General features: G+C 47.1%; 2 protein-coding genes across 5 annotated transcripts in view; one reads left to right on the plus strand and one right to left on the minus strand.

Annotated features, from left to right (window-relative positions):
* Nucleotides 1-3,303, minus strand: part of SCAI (suppressor of cancer cell invasion) — a 62,549-nt gene extending 59,246 nt beyond the window's left edge. For 3 of the 4 annotated variants that reach the window (XM_058159408.1, XM_058159407.1, XM_058159404.1), the window contains exon 1: nucleotides 3,101-3,303. The gene's annotated coding sequence lies outside the window, so the exon portion shown is untranslated. Of the gene's footprint in view, nucleotides 1-3,080 lie in introns of all 4 variants that reach the window. The other variant, XM_058159406.1, reaches the window with a different exon arrangement.
* Nucleotides 3,304-5,463: 2,160 nt separating this feature from the next.
* RPL35 (ribosomal protein L35) lies at nucleotides 5,464-10,938 on the plus strand. Its single transcript, XM_058159434.1, has 4 exons — nucleotides 5,464-5,617; nucleotides 7,690-7,826; nucleotides 8,502-8,583; nucleotides 10,733-10,938. The coding sequence occupies exons 1-4, from the start codon at nucleotides 5,615-5,617 to the stop codon at nucleotides 10,880-10,882; spliced, it is 372 nt and encodes a 123-aa protein (XP_058015417.1). The 5' UTR covers nucleotides 5,464-5,614; the 3' UTR covers nucleotides 10,883-10,938.
* Nucleotides 10,939-19,829: the final 8,891 nt, after the last annotated feature.

The following is a 19,829-nucleotide window of genomic DNA, read 5'->3' on the forward strand; positions in this document are numbered from 1 at the left end:
CAACCATTCTCCACAACTGTTGCTCTGAATAACACAACCGCCTTCTCCTCCCAGCCGCAAATCACAACTAATGGCTCGACATCCTCCCAACCCCATCTTCTCACCTGCGTGCTAAAACCTTCCCGGTTGCCCTCCAACTCACACCTGGGGCCCCTCCCTCCTACATCCCCCCCCTCCCCATTTCCAGATGGAAGCCCCCTCCCGGTGTCCTCTTTCAAGAGGAAACCCCCTCCCCCATTTCTCCTCTGCCTCTCATCTTGGCACCCGTCCTCTCGTCCCGTCCCCCCAATCCCTTCCTTTCTCATCCATAGATCCCTGTCCCCCAAACCTTCTCCCTTGTCCTTTCTCCACTCCTCCCCACCCCCATTCCTACTCTGCGTAGACCTCAGCATCTCAAGGCAAGTCTTCCTCCATGCTGGTGGACCTCGGTGGGGGCCCTTCCGATCCGCATGGAGGGTGGGGGGGGGTCAGCTGACAACCAACGGGGTCCAAGCAGAGGATGGAGAAGACCTTTGGCTGTCCTTCCAGACCTCCCGAGGAGACCCCTCTGCCCAAATCTCCTTGTCCCCCCTCAACCCTTCATCGGGCATCAACCGATGCTACTCTTTCTGTCCCCCCCACCGCCCGTTTCACAGCTCCCCCCTCTCCCTATTGCCCCCCATCCCAATGGCGGACTCAACCTCCGAAGCCTCCCCTCTCAAAGCTGCCCCTTCCCCCCTAAACTCTCCCAATCCCCCACCCATCATTGTGATCCTTCAGCAGCACTCGTCATTCAGCTTGAGACCCCCAGCCCCCTTAAATGGCACCTCCAGCCCCCAATGGCAGACTTTGAAGCCCCCACTCTTTCAATGCCCCCTAAACTTTCCCAATCCCCCTACCCATCATTGGGATCCTGTAGTAGCTTGGACACCCCCACCCCTCTTTAAATGGCACCTCTAGCCCCTCCCCAATGGCAGACTCAACTTCTGAAGTCCCCCTCTTTCAATGTCCCCTAAACTCTCCCAATCCCCCACCCATCATTGGGATCCTGCAGCAGTCATTCAGCTTGAGACCCCCTTAAATGACACCTCCAGCCCCCACCCCAATGGCAGACTCAACTTCTGAAGCCCCTCTTTCAATGGCCCCTCCACTCCCCAATCCCCCGACCCATCATTGGGATCCTGCAGCTGTCATTCAGCTTGAGACCCCCTTAAATGACACCTCCAGCCCCCACCCCAATGGCAGACTTTGAAGCCCCCACTCTTTCAATGCCCCCTAAACTCTCCCAATCCCCCACCCATCATTGGGATCCTGTAGTAGCTTGGACACCCCCACCCCTTAAATGGCACCTCCAGCCCCTCCCCAATGGCAGACTCAACTTCTGAAGCCCCTCTTTCAATGCCCCCTAAACTCTCCCAATCCCCCACTCATCATTGGGATCCTGCAGCAGTCATTCAGCTTGGAGACCCCCTTAAATGACACCTCAGCCCCCAATGGCAGACTTTGAAGCCCCTCTTTCAATGCTCCCTAAACTCTCCCAATCCCCCACCCATCATTGGGATCCTGTAGTAGCTTGGACACCCCCAATCCCCCACCCCTTAAATGGCCCCTCCAGCCCCTCCCCAATGGCAGATTCAACTTGAAGTCCCCCTCTTTCAATGTCCCCTAAACTCTCCCAATCCCCCACCCATCATTGGGATCCTGCAGCAGTCATTCAGCTTGAGACCCCCTTAAATGACACCTCCAGCCCCCAATGGCAGACTTTGAAGCCCCTCTTTCAATGCTCCCTCAACTCTCCCAATCCCCCGACCCATCATTGGGATCTTGCAGCAGTCATTCAGCTTGAGACCCCCTTAAATGACACCTCAGCCCCCACCCCAATGGCAGACTCAACTTCTGAAGCCCCTCTTTCAATGGCCCCTCCACTCCCCAATCCCCCGACCCATCATTGGGATCCTGCAGCTGTCATTCAGCTTGGAGACCCCCTTAAATGACACCTCCAGCCCCCACCCCAATGGCAGACTTTGAAGCCCCCACTCTTTCAATGCCCCCTAAACTCTCCCAATCCCCCACCCATCATTGGGATCCTGTAGTAGCTTGGACACCCCCACCCCTTAAATGGCACCTCCAGCCCCTCCCCAATGGCAGACTCAACTTCTGAAGCCCCTCTTTCAATGCCCCCTAAACTCTCCCAATCCCCCACTCATCATTGGGATCCTGCAGCAGTCATTCAGCTTGAGACCCCCTTAAATGACACCTCCAGCCCCCAATGGCAGACTTTGAAGCCCCTCTTTCAATGCTCCCTAAACTCTCCCAATCCCCCACCCATCATTGGGATCCTGTAGTAGCTTGGACACCCCCAATCCCCCACCCCTTAAATGGCCCCTCCAGCCCCTCCCCAATGGCAGATTCAACTGAAGTCCCCCTCTTTCAATGTCCCCTAAACTCTCCCAATCCCCCACCCATCATTGGGATCCTGCAGCAGTCATTCAGCTTGAGACCCCCTTAAATGACACCTCCAGCCCCCAATGGCAGACTTTGAAGCCCCTCTTTCAATGCTCCCTCAACTCTCCCAATCCCCCACCCATCATTGGGATCTTGCAGCAGTCATTCAGCTTGAGACCCCCTTAAATGACACCTCCAGCCCCCACCCCAATGGCAGACTTTGAAGCCCCTCTTTCAATGCCCCCTAAACTCTCCCAATGCCCCCACCCATCATTGGGATCCTGTAGTAGCTTGGACACCCTCCACCCCCACCTCTTAAATGGCCTCTCCAGCCCCTCCCCAATGGCAGACCCAACTTCTGAAGCTCCCCACCCCTCTTTCAATGCCTCCCCAATGCCCCCACCCACCCATCATTGGGATCCTGCAGCAGCTTGGAGACCCTCCCACTCCCACCCCGGACGCCCCTCCCCTTAAATGGCCCCTCCAGCCCCTCCCCAATGGCTCCTAAGCTGCAGCTTCTGCGCCCCCGTGGCCAGACAGACCCCGACCCAAATCCCCCAGCTCCCCTCTTCCCCCCCAAGCCCAGCCCCTCCCCTAGCGCCCCCTCCCCTCCTTCTTGCCCCCCCTCTCTCCCCCCTCCGCGCGACCCTCCCCACCTTTGGCTGGCAGCCCTTACCAAGAGGCCGGGCCGTTTGGGGGCAAGCGCGGGCGGGCGGTCGAGCCGGCCCCTGTCGGCATTGGCGCTGCCCAGCCAGGCAGGCAGGCAGGCAGGCGGGCGGCCGGAGCTGCGGGGACTCGGCGCTCGCCCCCCAGGTAAGGGAAGGATGGAGCGGCGCCTCCCCCTCAGCCTAACCTGGGCACGGCCTCGCCTGCCCCGCCTCCTCGCCCAGGCGGCTCGCCCATTGGCCGCGCGGCCTCAGCGGAGGGAGCCGATTGGGCGAGCCGGCTGCCACTCGCGCGGCTCCTGGCTCTCGCCCTCAGCAAGTCCCGGGCGGCCGTCGGCAGAGAGAGAGAGAGAGAGAGAGAGAGAGAGATAGCTCGAGCGACCCCTGCCGGTTAAAGCGCGGCGTTGCCCGCGGGAGGCGCGTTTTACCTGCGGCTTTGCAAACGAAGGGGAAGGTTTATTTATTATTTTATTTTATTTATTTTGTCACAACAGTATATATAAGCATAAGCATGAAATAACCATACAATATATAAGCATATATATATATATATATATATATATATATATATATATATATATATATAAGCATGAGTATGTAATAACTATATTAATTGGATATAACGATTAATATACGGGAACGGAGGGATGGGGGGGGGGAAGAGTGGGCGCGTGTGTGTGTGTGTGTGTGTGTGTGTGTGTGTGTGTGTGTGTGGGGTGACACACACGTTGGGTGCACGCCCGGCCCTCGTGTCAAGCTCTCCGCTGACATCAAGAAGCCTGAGCCCTGTGTGGCGCGCGTGCATGGTGTGTGCACGCACCGTAGACACGCGCGCCCCCGCGCCTACCTCTCTTTACCTGTGCATCCCCATAACAACGCAAATGCACGCCTCGCACTCTCGGGAAAGCCGTAGTCAATTATGTGCAATCCCATGTTTGTGCGTGGGTCTACCTCTACCCCCCCACCCTCCCTGTGTGTGTGCGTATATGTATACACACACATATAAACACACACACAGACACACAAACATATATACATATATATTTATATATTTATATACATATATATATATATATATATACACATACACATATATATAATCTGTCTACCATCTATTATCTATCATGTATCTATCTTATCTATCATCTATACCATCTATTATCTTATTATCTATCTATCTATCTATCTATCTATCTATCTATCTATCTATCTATCTATATGTGTCTACCGTGTTTCCCCCAAAATAAGACCCTGTCTTATATTTTTTTGAACCCTGAAATAAGTACTTGGCCTTATTGCCCTGCGCACAAAAGCCCAATTGGACTTATTATCAGGGGATGTCTTATTTTGGGGAAAACAGAGTAATCTATCATCTATGTCTGTCTATCTATCTATCTATCTATCTATCTATCTATCTATCTATCTATCTATCTATCTATCTATCTGTCATCTATGTCTACTGTGTTTCCCCAAAATAAGACCCTGTGTTATATTTTTTTATCTATCGTCTAATTGTCTCTTGTATCATCAATCAATCTATCTATCTATCAGCTCTCTCTCTTCTATCATCACTCTATCCTTATCTATCTATTGTCTCTCTCTCTTCTATCATCTATCTATCTATCATCTATCCATCATATATATGCCACAAAATACAAATGCACACCTCAGTCAGCAGACTCAAATTCTATAGATATATATAGAGATATATATGCATAGTATGTATGGACATATTATAGTATATGTACATATACAGAGTTGAACAAACCTAACCTACAAACGTTATTTATATTAAAAGCAAACTCAACCCGCTGGATTGAACTGACAATGCACAAACACACACACACACAAACAATATGCAAAAACAGACAGAGCTGGGCAAACGGATAACACCCGCATGATCTACCTAAACAATGCAGTATAACAGGCTCAAGTAATAAGCAGGCAGGCTTAGGGAAATCCTTAAATCCTAAGAGAAACTGAGAGCATATGCACCAAAGACAAATTCCTTGTGTGTCCAATCACACTTGGCCAATAAAAATTCTATTCTAACAAACCCACTGGAATAGACGTGCACACAAACGCACAAAAAAAGTTGTGATCTTTGCACACTTCATTTTACTTGGGCAAAACCGGCAGTGCTTTGCAATAAATCATCATCAAGCAAAGCTACGCATTATTGAGAGGCGGTCCCTGTCCCCCCCTTTTTTTTTTTAAATTTAAAATTTAATTAGTCGGCTGGTAATTATAATTGCTCCATAATTCGATCCCCGAATTGAATCGATCCGTTTGCAAACGCGGATTGATAACTTCACTCTCCCTCCCACCTCAGGACTAAACCACTCCAACAAGGCGGGGGGGGAGGAGGAGGAGAGAAGAAACCAAAACCGTCATTCTTTCCTCGCTTATCCCCACCCCCACAAGATTTGCTTTCATGGTTTGATCCGCACCGCGGGCTTCCTGTTCCTTCCCGGCTTCCGTCCTTTCCTTTTCTTGGCTTGTAACAGCAGGTCCCGGTTGCAGTGATGGTAAGAAATCGCGGGAGGGGTCGGTTCGAATCCGGTTGCATCCGTTCCGAGAAGGGGCTTTGGGGCCGGGGTGTAAACGGGGTTGTCGGGGGAAAGGCTGCTTGAGTTAGGCCGCCCCATATGAGGAATGAAGGGGCGGCGGGAGGGCAGCTATGGGGCGGAGAGTGAAATAGGCCTCGCTGGGGCATAGAAGGAGCGAGGACTTTGCAATGGGGGGGCGGGGGGGGCGAGTGGAAAGAGAAAGAAAAGCTTCCGGGTTGTCAGCCCTTTGCTTAGGCGGGCTTTGTAGTCCCCTGCTTGAGATGGGCTTCGTTGCCTTCGAGTAGGAAGAGTGTCCCAAACGCTTTACGGGCAGGACGCAACCTTTTAGGCAGCATGGTGTTCCCATAGACCGAGGGGGGTCTCCTAACTGGGCTAGGCTAGGGAATTCTGGGAGTTGAAGTCTATAAGGTCTGCAGGTTGCCTGGAGTCTTTTGCCATAAACCACTGGAGGTACTGGGAGTGGGGGGGGGGCTGCAGCATCACTTGAGAACCCTACCCCCCCCCCAAAAAAAGGGAGTTGGGACATGTTTGGAGCTTGCTATTTGTACCCTATGACTATCATTAAGTGTTGTAAGTGTTGTACCTTGATGAAGGTATCTTTTCTTTTATGTACGCTGAGAGCTTATGCACCAAGACAAATTACTTGTGTGTCCAATCACACTTGGCCAATAAAAAAATTCTATTCTATTCTATTTTATTTTATTCTATTCTATGATTCTTGATGAGCGTATCTTGTCTTTTATGTACACTGAGACACTATGCACCAAAGACAAGTTCCTTGTGTGTCCAATCACAGTTGGCCAATAAAAATTCTGTTCTATTCTATTCTATTCTATTCTATGATTCTTGATGAACGTATCTTGTCTTTTATGTACACTGAGAGCGTATGCACCAGGACAAATTCCTTGTGTGTCCAATCACACTTGGTCAATAAAGAATTCTATTCTATTCTATTCTATTCTATTCTATTCTATTCTATTCTATTCTATTCTATTCTATGATTCTTGATGAACGTATCTTGTCTTTTATGTACACTGAGATACTATGCACCAAAGACAAATTCCTTGTGTGTCCAATTACACTTGGCCAATAAAAAATTCTATTCTATTCTATTCTATTCTATGATTCTTGATGAACGTATCTTGTCTTTTATGTACACTGAGATACTATGCACCAAAGACAAATTCCTTGTGTGTCCAATTACACTTGGCCAACAAAAAATTCAATTCTGTGCTATTCTATTCTTTGTTCCATCATAAGTCCTTCTAATCTGCATCCTTTGATGTTTACAACAGGGGAACAAATTGGGGTGTTCCTTATTTCTTACTGTTTATTGTTCACCAAAATAAATACACTCCTTATTACAACGGCTTGTGAAGACCGACTGAAGCAGTAGATAAATTGCTTAAATAAAATAAATTTACGTGGCCTCACACACATTAACCAAAGCTGGTCGGATGTGCGCTTTTTTCTCCCGTTTTTTTTTTTAATTGTTCCTTTTACTCCCACACTTGATGCGGTACATCTTTATATATCTGTACGTTATACAGCCATTTCACTATTTCTGCATCGTAATTGGTGAAATAGATTGTGCTCAAAATCTCTCAGTAACTCTGTTTTACGAGTCAGAATAATAGACCCACAAAGTAAATATTCTAAATATATGTAGTGTCCTGATTTCACTATACCCATGTTCTGTTTAATTGTGTTCTTAATTATTCTCTGATCAATTCCTTCCTTTCCCTGAACTTAAGAGCGATACATGTGGTAAAAAGCCTATTCCATATTCTTTTTTTTTTAAAAAAAATGTTATCCTTGCTCAGCTTCAAATAGAAGTGTTTTGAGTGTTTAGAAGTCTAGTGATTTTAGGAAAACGAGGGCAAGACAATATCTTTTTTTCCCCCCTCTTATACCATCGCCACTTTGAGTTTATAATGTGGGAAGTTGCTTTTTTGTGTGTGTTTTATCGCAAAGGCGGTGTTCTGTAAAGCTATCCAACTTTGGCTCAGTGATGCTACTTCTGCCCCTAGGCCAAGATCAAAGCTCGTGACTTGCGAGGGAAGAAGAAGGAAGAGCTGTTGAAACAGCTAGATGACCTCAAGGTGGAACTGTCTCAGCTCCGCGTTGCCAAGGTGACTGGCGGAGCAGCTTCCAAACTCTCCAAGATGTAAGTTTTTCCCTGGGCTTCTCCGGACACTCCTATCGGGATTGAAAATAAAATTGTCAGGGAATAAACCAGCAATTGCTTGTTGCTTCCCTGACCTGATCCTTAATTCCCTTTCTGTATATTTATTCATATATATATTCTTTTTTTTTTAAAAAAAATGTTATCCTTGCTCAGCTTCAAATAGAAGTGTTTTGAGTGTTTAGAAGTCTAGTGATTTTAGGAAAACGAGGGCAAGACAATATCTTTTTTTCCCCCCTCTTATACCATCGCCACTTTGAGTTTATAATGTGGGAAGTTGCTTTTTTGTGTGTGTTTTATCGCAAAGGCGGTGTTCTGTAAAGCTATCCAACTTTGGCTCAGTGATGCTACTTCTGCCCCTAGGCCAAGATCAAAGCTCGTGACTTGCGAGGGAAGAAGAAGGAAGAGCTGTTGAAACAGCTAGATGACCTCAAGGTGGAACTGTCTCAGCTCCGCGTTAAGGTGATCATGGAGCAGCTTCCAAACTCTCCAAGATGTAAGTTTTTCCCTGGGCTTCTCCGGACACTCCTATCGGGATTGAAAATAAAATTGTCAGGGAATAAACCAGCAATTGCTTGTTGCTTCCCTGACCTGATCCTTAATTCCCTTTCTGTATATTTATTCATATATATATTCTTTTTTTTTTTAATTTTGTAGCCGGGTGGTTCGCAAATCCATTGCCAGAGTGCTGACCGTCATTAACCAGACCCAGAAAGAAAACCTCCGAAAATTCTACAAAGTGAGTCTTAAAAGCGTTAATTCCTGCCTCTTTTTTTCTTGAAATTCCTTTGGGTGGAAACTGTTAGGGCCTCTGGTGGCTCAGCAGACACAGTCTGTCTGCTATTAACACAGCTGCTTGCAATTACTGCAAGTTCAAGTCCCACCAGGCCCAAGGTTGACTCAGCCTTCCATCCTTTATAAGGTAGGTAAAATGAGGACCCAGATTGTTGGGGGCAAGAAAGTTGACTTTGTATACAATATACAAATGGATGAAGACTATTGCTTAACACAGTGTAAGCCGCCCTGAGTCTTCGGAGAAGGGTGGGATATAAATTCAAATAAAAAAAAACCCGACCAGTGGAGTTTACTTTGCGGATGGTGATAATAAAATATGAGGCTGTTTTAGGCACAAAGAAGGGAGGGGGGTTGATGGCTCAGTCGTTAAAAACTCTGAGCTTGTCAGCTGGAAATTTGACAGCTCGGGTTCGAGACCCGAGTGCTGCGCGACGGGCTGAGCTCCCGTTCTTTGCTCCAGCTCCTGCCCATCTTGCAGTTCGAAAACATGCAAATGAGAGTAGATAAATAGGTACCACTTCGATGGGAAAGTAACAGCGTTCCTCGAGCCTCGACAAATAGTCATGCCGGCTACATGACCACAGAAAATGCCTTTGGACAATGATGGCTCCCTCGGCTACGAAACAGATGAGCACCGCTCCTAGAGGTGGACACGACTGGACAGGACAAATCTTCTAATCTTTTAGACATTTGAGGGCCATCGGGAGGGAGGCGGCCTGGCTCGGCCCGGCCGGAGGAGGTTTGCAAGGCTATCACTCAACACGGCTTACCATCCTGAGGATGCAGTGTGAATCTGCTCTTGCGAAACCAGGTTTCCTGCTGGGTAGCTTTTGCCAAGCCAGTTTGGTCAGGCCGCTCTCAGGAAACAGGGTACCATTGTTTCCTTTGTGTTACTTTGCTACAAGCCTTCTGAAAAAAAAAATCGGGCTCAATTATGGTTTGCGAGTTGAAGACAACCTGTAGTTACGCCGAGTCAGAACAGGGATCAGATCCCTGGCAGGGTGCTGGATTCCTTCTGCTAGGCCTTCCTTGAGCCCGTGGGAATGTCTAAACAAACAGCGGGGGTTCCTTTGATGTGTGTTTACATCACACATCACCAGCCATTCAGAGCACCGATTGTCTGAAACAATCGAAAGCCAAGCACAAAGTCTTAACACAATTTGCACACCGAGATAAAATATTAAACAGATCCATTCATCATCCTTAGCTTTCTGGCCGCCTGGAATGATTGAATACCGATGGATGTGCAGCAGCCCGTTGCAAACGAGCCTTTAAAAAAATAATAATAATACTGCACATATCAGCCTCCCTTTCCCACAGTGGCCAGGCAGCTGTTTCTGGGAGGCCCAAATATAGGGGGTGGGGAAGAAAATCCAAGAGCAGACGCTCAAAATTGACAATCGTAAGCCAATATACAATATAATATACAATATTGTATATAATATATACAATATAATATACAAATGGATGAAGACTATTGCTAACATAGTGTAAGCCGCCCTGAGTCTTCGGAGAAGGGCGGGATATAAATGCAAATTAAAAAAAAAAATTCTTCTGATCCCAGAGGTGTCGGGTGCATAGGATCGGGATGCTTCGTAGTATTGAGCGTAGAAGATTTATTGTTCAAGAATCCGGTTGGCTAACTTCTAAATTGGTGCTCAGATAAGGGTCATCGGTATTCAGGAGTGGCGCTTGTGGGAACACAACGATTCTAAACCGATGACACGTTTCATTCCCCCCCCCCAGCTCTGCCTGCTCTTCCCCTACAAGAGGTGGCAGCCAGGGGTGGGTTGTACTTACCTTTACTACTGGTTCGCAACGGGATCATTCGCGTGTAAGCGCCGAACTTCTGCGCACGCACAGATCACCTATGACGAAATCCAGGTCGGTGGGCGGAGCATCCCGCCGGTTTTACTACGGGTTCTTACGAACTGGTGGCGGCTTATTCTCAACGGTAGCCATTGATAACCTCCGGGAAGTTCGTCGCAGACATCGCCATGCTCAGCTCCGCATGCTACTGATATCTGTATTCTGAGCTTCCAGCATTTATCGAGCTGCGTTGACCTCTCTCTTTTTTTTCCTCCTGGCCACAGGGCAAGAAATACAAGCCGCTGGACTTGCGCCCGAAGAAGACAAGAGCCATGCGGAGGAGGCTCAATAAGCATGAAGAAGGCCTGAAGACCAAGAAACAGCAACGGAAAGAGCGGCTCTATCCGCCTCGCAAATACGCCGTGAAGGCCTGAAGACCCATTGACTGTCAATGAAGAACCGGCCCATTAAAAAGTTTTTCAACAAAAAAGAGGAAGCTGTGGTTGTGTCTCTTAAGGAACCAGGAGTTGGGTTCGGAGATAAGACGGTAGTTAGCTTGAAAGGTTACTTACCTGCGTAGGTAAGCTGGATGGGAGGAGTTTCTCCCTTCTCCCATAATGTCATTAAAAGTCACAGAAAACGAAGCACAGGCGGTCTTTGACTTAACAGCCGTTTGTTTAGTGGCCGTTTAAAATTACGGAGCCGCTGAAAAAGTGACGATGTTTTTCGCACCACTTCCCTGTCTGTGGTCACATGATCAAAATTCGGATCTCGGCAGCTGGTTCATATTTACGACCTTGGCCGTGCCCTGGGATCGTACAGCCAAAGTCAAATGGGGAAAGCCAGGTTGGTTTAACAAACTCTTTTTTTAACACCTGCAGCGGTCCACTTTAACAACGGTGGCAAGAAGCGTGAAGCGGGGCAAAATTCACTTAACAGAAATTTTGGGCTTAATTGGGGGTTGTAGGTTAGAGACTTACCCTGTTTCTCCACACACCCCAAAAATAAGACATCCCCTGATAATAAGCCCGATCGGGCTTTTGAGCACATGGCAATAAGGCCAAGCGCTTATTTCAGGGTCCAAAAAAAATATAAGACAGGATCTTATTTTCGGGGAAACACGGTATCTGTATAGCAAGATTCAGGGCTGATATTTTTTCCCCCCCATACAGAACCTGGTTTAACCTCCATAATTTGTTTCCCACCGTCGGGTTATCTATGGGTTGGATAGTTAAGGAAGAATCTAACAATGATTGAAGTCTTGAGATCTTGGTAGATCAACGGAAGATTGAAGGGAGGGATGACAGGTGCATTTCATCTCATCTTTATAGAATTTTAGTGGGTGGGGAGGAAACGTTTAATTAAATAAAATAAAAATAAATAAAAAAATTAAATAAAACGTTCTGCCTAGTGAAGCCTCTTGACAAGGCAACGTTCCATCTGTGAAACAAGCAGGACCTTCAAAATTAATATTCAACATCCTCATAATGAACTCTCAGTCCAAATTCCTAGCTCGGCTCTCTTAACCACTAGACCCATAATAGTGAACCTATGGCACAGGTGTAGCACAGGTGTAGCCATATCAGTGGGCATGTGAGCTCAGCTCCGGCGCACCAGCTAATTTTCAGGCCTTCTGGGCCCACCAGAAGTAGGGAAACAAGCTGTTTCCTGCCTCCGGAGGATCTCGGAAGGGGGGGGTAGTGGGGAAGGCCCGTTTTTCTCTCACCTGACTCCAGAGCCTTTCTAGGAGTCTGGGGAGGGTGAAAACCGCCTTTCCCACCCACCCCCACCCCCGAGGTGCGACCGGAAGTTGGCCAATGGGTTTTTTTTCGACCTCTGGGGGGGGGGGAGTGGGGGAAGGCCATTTTTTTGCCCTCCCCAGACTCCTAGAGAAGCTCTGGAGGCTGGGGACAGCCAAAAACAGGCTCTGGAGCCAGGTGAGAGAGAAAAATGGGCCTACTGGGCCATCGCGTGCCAGGAACGGGGGAGTCCTCCGCGGAGGCAGGGCACATAGAATTATGGGTGTGGGCCCATGCGACACCCCCGCTCCCTCTCCTGGCACACAATGGCAAAAAGTTTAGCCATCACTGCACCGGATCAAACATGAAATCTTAATAATCCTCCCGGTTCTTTTCTGGTTCTTTGTTGCCCCTAATTTCAGATAAGCTTGTTTCCTCTTTTCTTCTCTTCCTGTTCGCTGACCACAAGCAACTAAAACATGATATTCCACTAAAAAACATGGTCTTGTCAGTTCCTCCTTCCTGGTTCCTCTTAAGGACAGTAATGAAGCATTTTTTTTTTCTCCAACCAGTCCCTTGTTCGCCGACTGTTAAAAGCGGCCCTGAGGGTGGCGTCATAATATTAAAAAGGAAGTTGTTTTTGCTAGGTCCCAGTTTTAATTTTTCTTGCATACGATAGCAAACTAAGGGGGCCGGGAAAACCTGCAAGAAAAAGGGAGGAAAAAAAACCCACCAGGGTTAAAGAAACCTACAGGTGATTTCTGGTTTCTTATCAACAGATCATTAGTCTCCTTGTCCCTTATTGGGGGCAGCTCATTGCAATAGTCATTCGTGATATTTTGACAGTGTACAACTTATAAAATGTGTACAATCATGGAGCATTTAAAAAAAAAAAATTTTTTTTTATTTCGCCTGTATTTTTCCAAATAACAAGTGAACATGTCCAACTCTTACCTATTTACCGTATCTTATTTATATCTATATAATTTATTGTGCTTACTGCCTGCCCATCTCCTAATGACACAATTCAAAAATTTATGCATGCAGTTACACCTATTCTGCTTTTCTTACTGTGTTTCCCTGAAAATAAGACTAATATTTTTTTTGAACCCTGAAATAAGCGCTTGGCCTTATTGCCCTGCGCTCAAAAGCCCGATTGGGCTTATTATCAGGGGATGTCTTATTTGGGGGGAAACGGGGTACTTGTATCCTGCCTTTATTATTTATTTTTTACAAGGCAACAAACATATCCAACAGGCAGTCTCTTCCTATTTTTCCTCAACCACAACCCTGTGAGGTGGGTTGGTTGGAGAATGACTGGCCCAAAGTCACCCAGCCAGCTTTTTATGCCCAAGGCAGGACTAGAACTCGCGGTCTCCTGGATGTTTAGCCTGGTAGCTTAACCCCTAGGCCAACTGCTGGTCCGCGAGAAAATGTTGGTGGTCCGCTGAAAAATTATTTGCATTTTTTTCTATTGCACTAAATCGGGGGTCCTCAAACTACGGCCCTTGGAATGGATTTGTGCAATGAACGTTTGTGTTGCTGCAGAGAGTCTCCCCCTTCGGGGTCTTTTTGTGCGGGTCGGAGGGGGGCAGAAATTCCGACCTGGGGTCTGCTTTAGCCTCCTGGTATGGGGTTTTGGGCGAAGGCTGGAGAGCGCCGCTGGTAGCGAAGAGCCGGAGGGTCTCTTTCCAGTGGGACTGCATCATGGCCTGGAACTGGCTGACCATCTCAGCCCGCTGAGCCTCCAGGTGCCATTACCTGGCCTTGCACTCCTGCAGGCCTTCCCTCTGCTTGGAAAGCCTATGCTCCTAGTCCTCAGTGAGGTGCTTCTGCTGAGCGTCCTTCTCGGCCAGATCCAATTTGAACGGAGCTTTTTTGCCAACTCTTTCTCGTGGCAGCTGCTTAGCTCCAACAACTGCAACCTAAGGAGCCCAGGCGGGCAGGCGAGGAGTAGCAAGTAGAGGCTGGCGAGGCGCCCCAGTGACATCGAGTTGGCTACACCCACCCAGTCACACGACCCCCCTTGCCACGTCCAGTCGTTAGGCGGATCCGCGGGATTTAAAATTATGAATTTAGCGGTCCCTGAGGTCGGAAAGGTTGGTGACCCTTGCCCTTAGACGGTCAGTATTAAAACAATTAAAAGTTGCTGACCGGTTTAACGCGCTTACGTTTTTAAATCTTATCCCAGGCCATTCCATTTCCTTTTCCTTTGCAAATCTTTTGCAAATTTCCAGTTTCCTTTTTTAGAGAAGGCAGCCAGACTGGAGCCTTTTCTGGCTGGACCCAGGATTTATTGCTGATCTCAACAGGCTAAATTACAGTAGCAGCAGCGGTAAACAAAAACGTGAACCCTAGCGTTGATTTCATCTTGCTTCGAAACCCGGGTTCCCCCAAGTCATGCCAGGCCATGATCATTGTCTGCCGAGTTTTGACGAGAACCTTCAAGATATTCTGGCTTGGATTTCAAGCCACCATTTTAATAATTCATCCATTTGGGGGTTTTTTTTTCTTTCCCCTTTTTGGCACCAGTTTTTTTTTTTTATTATTTGCATTTATATCCCGCCCTTCTCCGAAGACTCAGGGCGGCTTACACTATGTTAACAATAGTCTTCATCCTATTTGTATATTTATATACAAAGTCAACTTATTGCCCCCAACAATCTGGGTCCTCATTTTACCTACCTTATAAAGGATGGAAGGCTGAGTCAACCTCGGGCCTGGTGGGACTTGAACCTGCAGTAATTGCAGGCAGCTGCTGTTAATAACAGACTGTCTTAGCAGTCTGAGCCACAGAGGCCCCTACCCTTACCTTCATAATTCTGAAAGTTGTGGTGGATCTCCCAATTATGGACTTAAAACCTGTTGAGCAGCGGTTCTCAACCTGTGGGTCGGGACCCCGTTGGGGGTCGAATGACGATTTGCCAGGGGTCGCCTAAGACCATCGGAAATATGGGAAGTATACTTGCGAGTCGAAGAATCGCGCTCCAATGGTTGACTCCACAAGCCAGCTGCAGGCTCTTCAAATCGCTAGCCGAATTCGCCTTCAGGCGCGATGAAATTAAAAAAGAGAGAAATCTTTGCTCTGATGTCTCCCTCTCAAGCCAGCTGCGATCACTCCCAATCGCTAGCCTAATCTGGCTTCAGGCGCCATAAACTTAATAGGGGAGGAGTCTCCGCTTTAATGCCTCCGTCCTCAAGGCAATCGCAAGCAGTTCAGATCGCTAGCCAATACGGCTTCAGGCGCGATAAATTCAAAATGAAAATAATTTTACGGTTGGGGTCGCCACATCGTGGGGAATTGTATTAAAGGGGTCGCAGCACTATAATGGTTGAGAACCACTGGTGTTGAGCTTTTCTTTCCAAGCTCAATTGAATTGATGCTGAGCAGCTGAGTCTCGCCTTAAATTCCTCCTCCGCTGGAAGCAAACTCAGAAGGTTCTAGTCCAGTGACGGTTTCGGCGCCGAGTGCCCAAAGCGCAAGCTTGCACTAATGCACATGTGCGTGTGCCTGAACCACCAAAATGCAATGTGAACACCCCCTGCATACATGTGTATCCGTGCATGTGTTATGTGTTCCTTCAGCATGCGCACGCATCCCCACACAGGCACCCTACCTGAATAAAATTGAAATGTTAGCAAAATGATGCATATTATTGGAAGAGAATAATAAATACTGAATTGTGAACAAAAACTCTTAAGAAAATAAGAGGTGGAAGGTTGTGTTAATTGATTGTAAGATACAAATGGAATAAGATAGATAGAAAGAAAGAAAGAGAAAGAAAGAAAGAAAGAAAGAAAGATGATAGATAGATAGATAGATAGATAGATAGATAGATAGATAGATAGATAGATAGATAGATAGATAGATAGATAGATAGAATGAATGAATGAATGAATGAATGAATGAATGAATGAATGAATGAATGAATTTTATTGGCCAAGTGTGATTGGACACACAAGGAATTTGTCTTGGTGCATAGGCTCTCAGTGTACATAAAAGGAAAGATACCTTCATCAAGGTACAATACTTACAACACTTAATGATAGTCATAGGGTACAAATTTAACACTTAATGATACAACACTTAATGATAGTCATAGGCTAAAATTAAGCAATCAGGAAACAATATCAGGATAGATAGATAGATAGATAGATAGATAGATAGATAGATAGATAGATAGATAGATAGATAGATAGATAGATAGATAGATAGAAAGAATTTTATTGGCCAAGTGTGATTGGACACACAAGGAATTTGTCTTGGTGCATATGCTCTCATTGTACATAAAAGAGCGTACATAAGGATTACCTTATGAAGGTAATCCTTATGATTTATATTATTGCCTTCATAATTATCTTACGAAGGTAATCCTTTATTTATTATTAAGATGAAGACAATGTTAATAACTAAAATAGATGAGGGGACGTTTGAGAAACATACTCAATAAATGAGAAAATCGGGGTTGCCTGGAAAACCAGAAATATTGAAATGAAAATAAATACAGCAATGGAGAGAGAGAAGGAGGAGGAGAGAGATGGAAAGCGAGAAGGAGGGAGAGAGAAAGAAAGGAAGGGGAAATAAGAGTAGGAGAGAAGGTCAGGTAGGAAGTAGGGAGGAGGGGGGAGAAAGGAAGGGGAAGTAGAGAAGGAGGAGGAGGGGAGAGAAGAAAATAGGATGAAAGAAGGGAGATCCTAGATTTCTTGCCTTCCCAGCTGGCTCTCTCCTGGCAAATGCAGCTGGACAACAAGCTCAGATTCCACAGATACCATCCATCCATTATTCCCAATGAAGTGGCCAACCCTGTCTGACAGGTACTGGATAATTATGCATGCAAAGCAGTTTCCCGTCAGTTAACTCAGGGAACGCCCCTCCCTCCCTCCCATCGGATGGCTGCCGCTAAATATTATTCCAGGGTTAGGCCCAAGCAGCAGTCCCAAAAAAATGGGGTGCAAATGATTATAGGGAGAGAGCCTGGACAGACAGACAGACAGACAGACAGACAGTTGCAAAATTAAGAATTTCAGCTCGTAGGTATTTCCCTCCTGTCTCGCCTTCCTCTTCCTCTTTCCCCTTCCCTCCCTTCTCTCCTCCTCCTCCTCTTCCTCCTCTCTTTCTACTCCACCCACTTCTCCTCCTTTAAAATTTTAAAAACTTTATCATTTTTAAAACTTCCAGTGTTGGAGCATTGACAACTTCTGAAAGAAAGCCCTTCCACTGATTAATTGTTCTAACTGTCAGGGAATTTCCTCCTTCGTTCTAAGTTGCTTCTCTCCTTGATGAGTTTCCATCCGTTGTTTCTTGTCTTCCTTCTGGCGCTTCGGAGAATAGCTTGACCCCCCTCTTCTTTGTGGCAGCCCCTCAAATATTGGAATACCACTATCGTGTCACACACACGTCCTTTTCACTAGACTAGACGGTGGCTCAGCGGCTAAGACGCCGAGGTTGTCGATCGAAAGGTCCACAGTTCGGCAGTTCGAATCCCTAGCGCCGCGTAACAGGGTGAGCTCCCGTTACTTTTCCCAGCTTCTGCCAACCTAGCAGTTCGAAAGCAGGTAAAAAATGCCAGTAGAAAAATAGGGACCACATTTGGTGGGAAGGGAACAGCGTTCCGTGCGCCTTTGGCGTTGAATCATGCCGGCCACATGACCACGGAGACGTCTTCGGACAGCGCTGGCTCTTCGGCTTGGAAATGGAGATGAGCACTGCCCCCTAGAGTCGGGAACGACTAGCACCTACGTGCGAGGAAAACCTTTGCTTTTTACCTTTTAGACAAACTCACTTTCTGCAGCTGCATTTTCAGATTGCAACAGACTCTTATCTCTAAACTTGTGTTTTCCTCTTCTTCTCTTGCTTCACCTTTTGTCGTTCATTCTTCTTCTTTTTTTTGCTTTTCGCTCTGGGCTTTAACCTTTCGGACAGATATGCAAAAGACGGGACGTAATCTGTCCATTGTCGAAACTCCCCCAGTAAATTTGCATGCGGCTATCTCCCAGGCTGAAGAGAGCAAGGGAGCAGAAAGACCGACGACGGGTCTGGGGAAAACCATCAAGCCGTTGATTCCACAAGGGAAACTGAGGAATGTCATAGATGGAGCTGCCCGGCCTGGTTAGAGAAGACCTTCCCGCTGGTGAGTGAACAGGGCCTTCTCCAGAAAGGTTCCTTTTCCAAAGGGTGATAGGTGGAGCACTTCAACCACTTCACTTGGCGATCTTTGCAGCCAACGGCCGGTTCCCTTTCTTTTCTTATCAGGAAACCAAGTTATGTGATCTTGGACTTTGAAACTTGGGTGTAGGGAGATTTGGGGTTTCAGCCCTAAGAACTGTGGCTTTGAGAAGATCCGTTTTTCTCATCAAGCTTAGCTTTGATGTCTCCGTTACTGGGTTAAGCTGTAAAGTCTTGATTGCATTAAAGCAAATTCATCTCTTTATCTCCGTGCGGTCTCAAAAGAATAACAGAAATCGAAATGCAATTTTTTCCATTTGCCCAGTTGAGGAAAGACCGGGATCCAATACAGGTAGTCCTCGAATTACGGCCACAATGGAGCCCCAACGTTTCCAGAGTTCTTCAGCCAGAGTTGAAGTCCACAAGTGTTACAGTTCCCAAGATTGGAGACCTCTGATCCTGGTCGTGGTTGTCCCCCAAAGATGCTTTTTCAACAGGCAACTGGACTGCCTTCCTTCCTTCCTTGTTTGTTCTTTTGAAGATGTTTCGCTTTCTCATCCAAGAAGCTTCTTCAGCTCTGACTGGATGGCGGGGGGAAATGGAATTGACCTGGATGACTTGAGAATCTCTGCAGATGTTTAGGTATTACAATTTCGGGATGAACCACCCTCCGAACGGCGTGGGAGTTCGAACGGATGCCCAGAGGGAAAAAATAGCAAGACTACAGGATCCAGGAGAACAACTCGGGTGACCTTGAGGATGCAGAGAAACCTCTCAAGGGCTTCAACGACCCTCCGAAAAAAGGATGCCGATGACATGACTGCAAGGAGTATCGATCCTTCCATTCCCCACCATCATCATCCTATCAGAGCTGAAGAAGCTTCTCGGATGAGAAGCGGAAACGTCTTCAAAAGAAAAGAAGGGATAGGTAGGGATGTGAAAAGAGACCAGCTAGGACGTGCTCGTAGGTGGATGAGATAACCCGATCCCCCCACTACATCGGGGAAGTTGACCTGACTTCAGGAAGGGCAGGAAAGCCAAAAAAATAAAAATAAAAAATAATTTAAAAATGGCATGCACGGGTCCCAAGTTTCCAGGAGCTGCCAGAAAAGGAAGTAGAACCATCCTTTTTGAGTTCAGAATATTTTCGCTTCTTCCTTCCTCTGGCTTTGACTGGCTGGCCTGAGAGACTTAAGTGCTGCGGAGGAAAATTAGACCAAGGTCGATCCCTCCCTCCTGACCTCCAGATTTCAGGAAAAACAGCTTCGGCCTCCTGAGGGAACGGCTCATTGTCCTGCTGGGACCCAACCACATTCCTTGGCTCGCTTTCTAAACACCCCTTTGCCCCCCCTCTCTTTCCCCCTCTTTTCCTCTCTTTCTCTCCTCCTTCCTCTCTCTCTCCCTCCCTCTCTCTCCCTTCCTTCCTTCCTCTCTCTCCCTCTCTCTGTCTCTCTCCTTCCTCTCTCTCCTTCCTCT

This window comes from Ahaetulla prasina, chromosome 16 (genome assembly GCF_028640845.1).
Source record: "Ahaetulla prasina isolate Xishuangbanna chromosome 16, ASM2864084v1, whole genome shotgun sequence".
NCBI lineage: Eukaryota > Metazoa > Chordata > Lepidosauria > Squamata > Colubridae > Ahaetulla > Ahaetulla prasina.

Excerpts from the sequence above, each read along its gene's own strand:
- RPL35 (XM_058159434.1), top strand. Across the intron at positions 7,827-8,501 it reads GCTTCCAAACTCTCCAAGAT|CCGGGTGGTTCGCAAATCCA; the intron begins GTAAGTTTTTCC and ends TTAATTTTGTAG. Across the intron at positions 8,584-10,732 it reads ACCTCCGAAAATTCTACAAA|GGCAAGAAATACAAGCCGCT; the intron begins GTGAGTCTTAAA and ends TCCTGGCCACAG.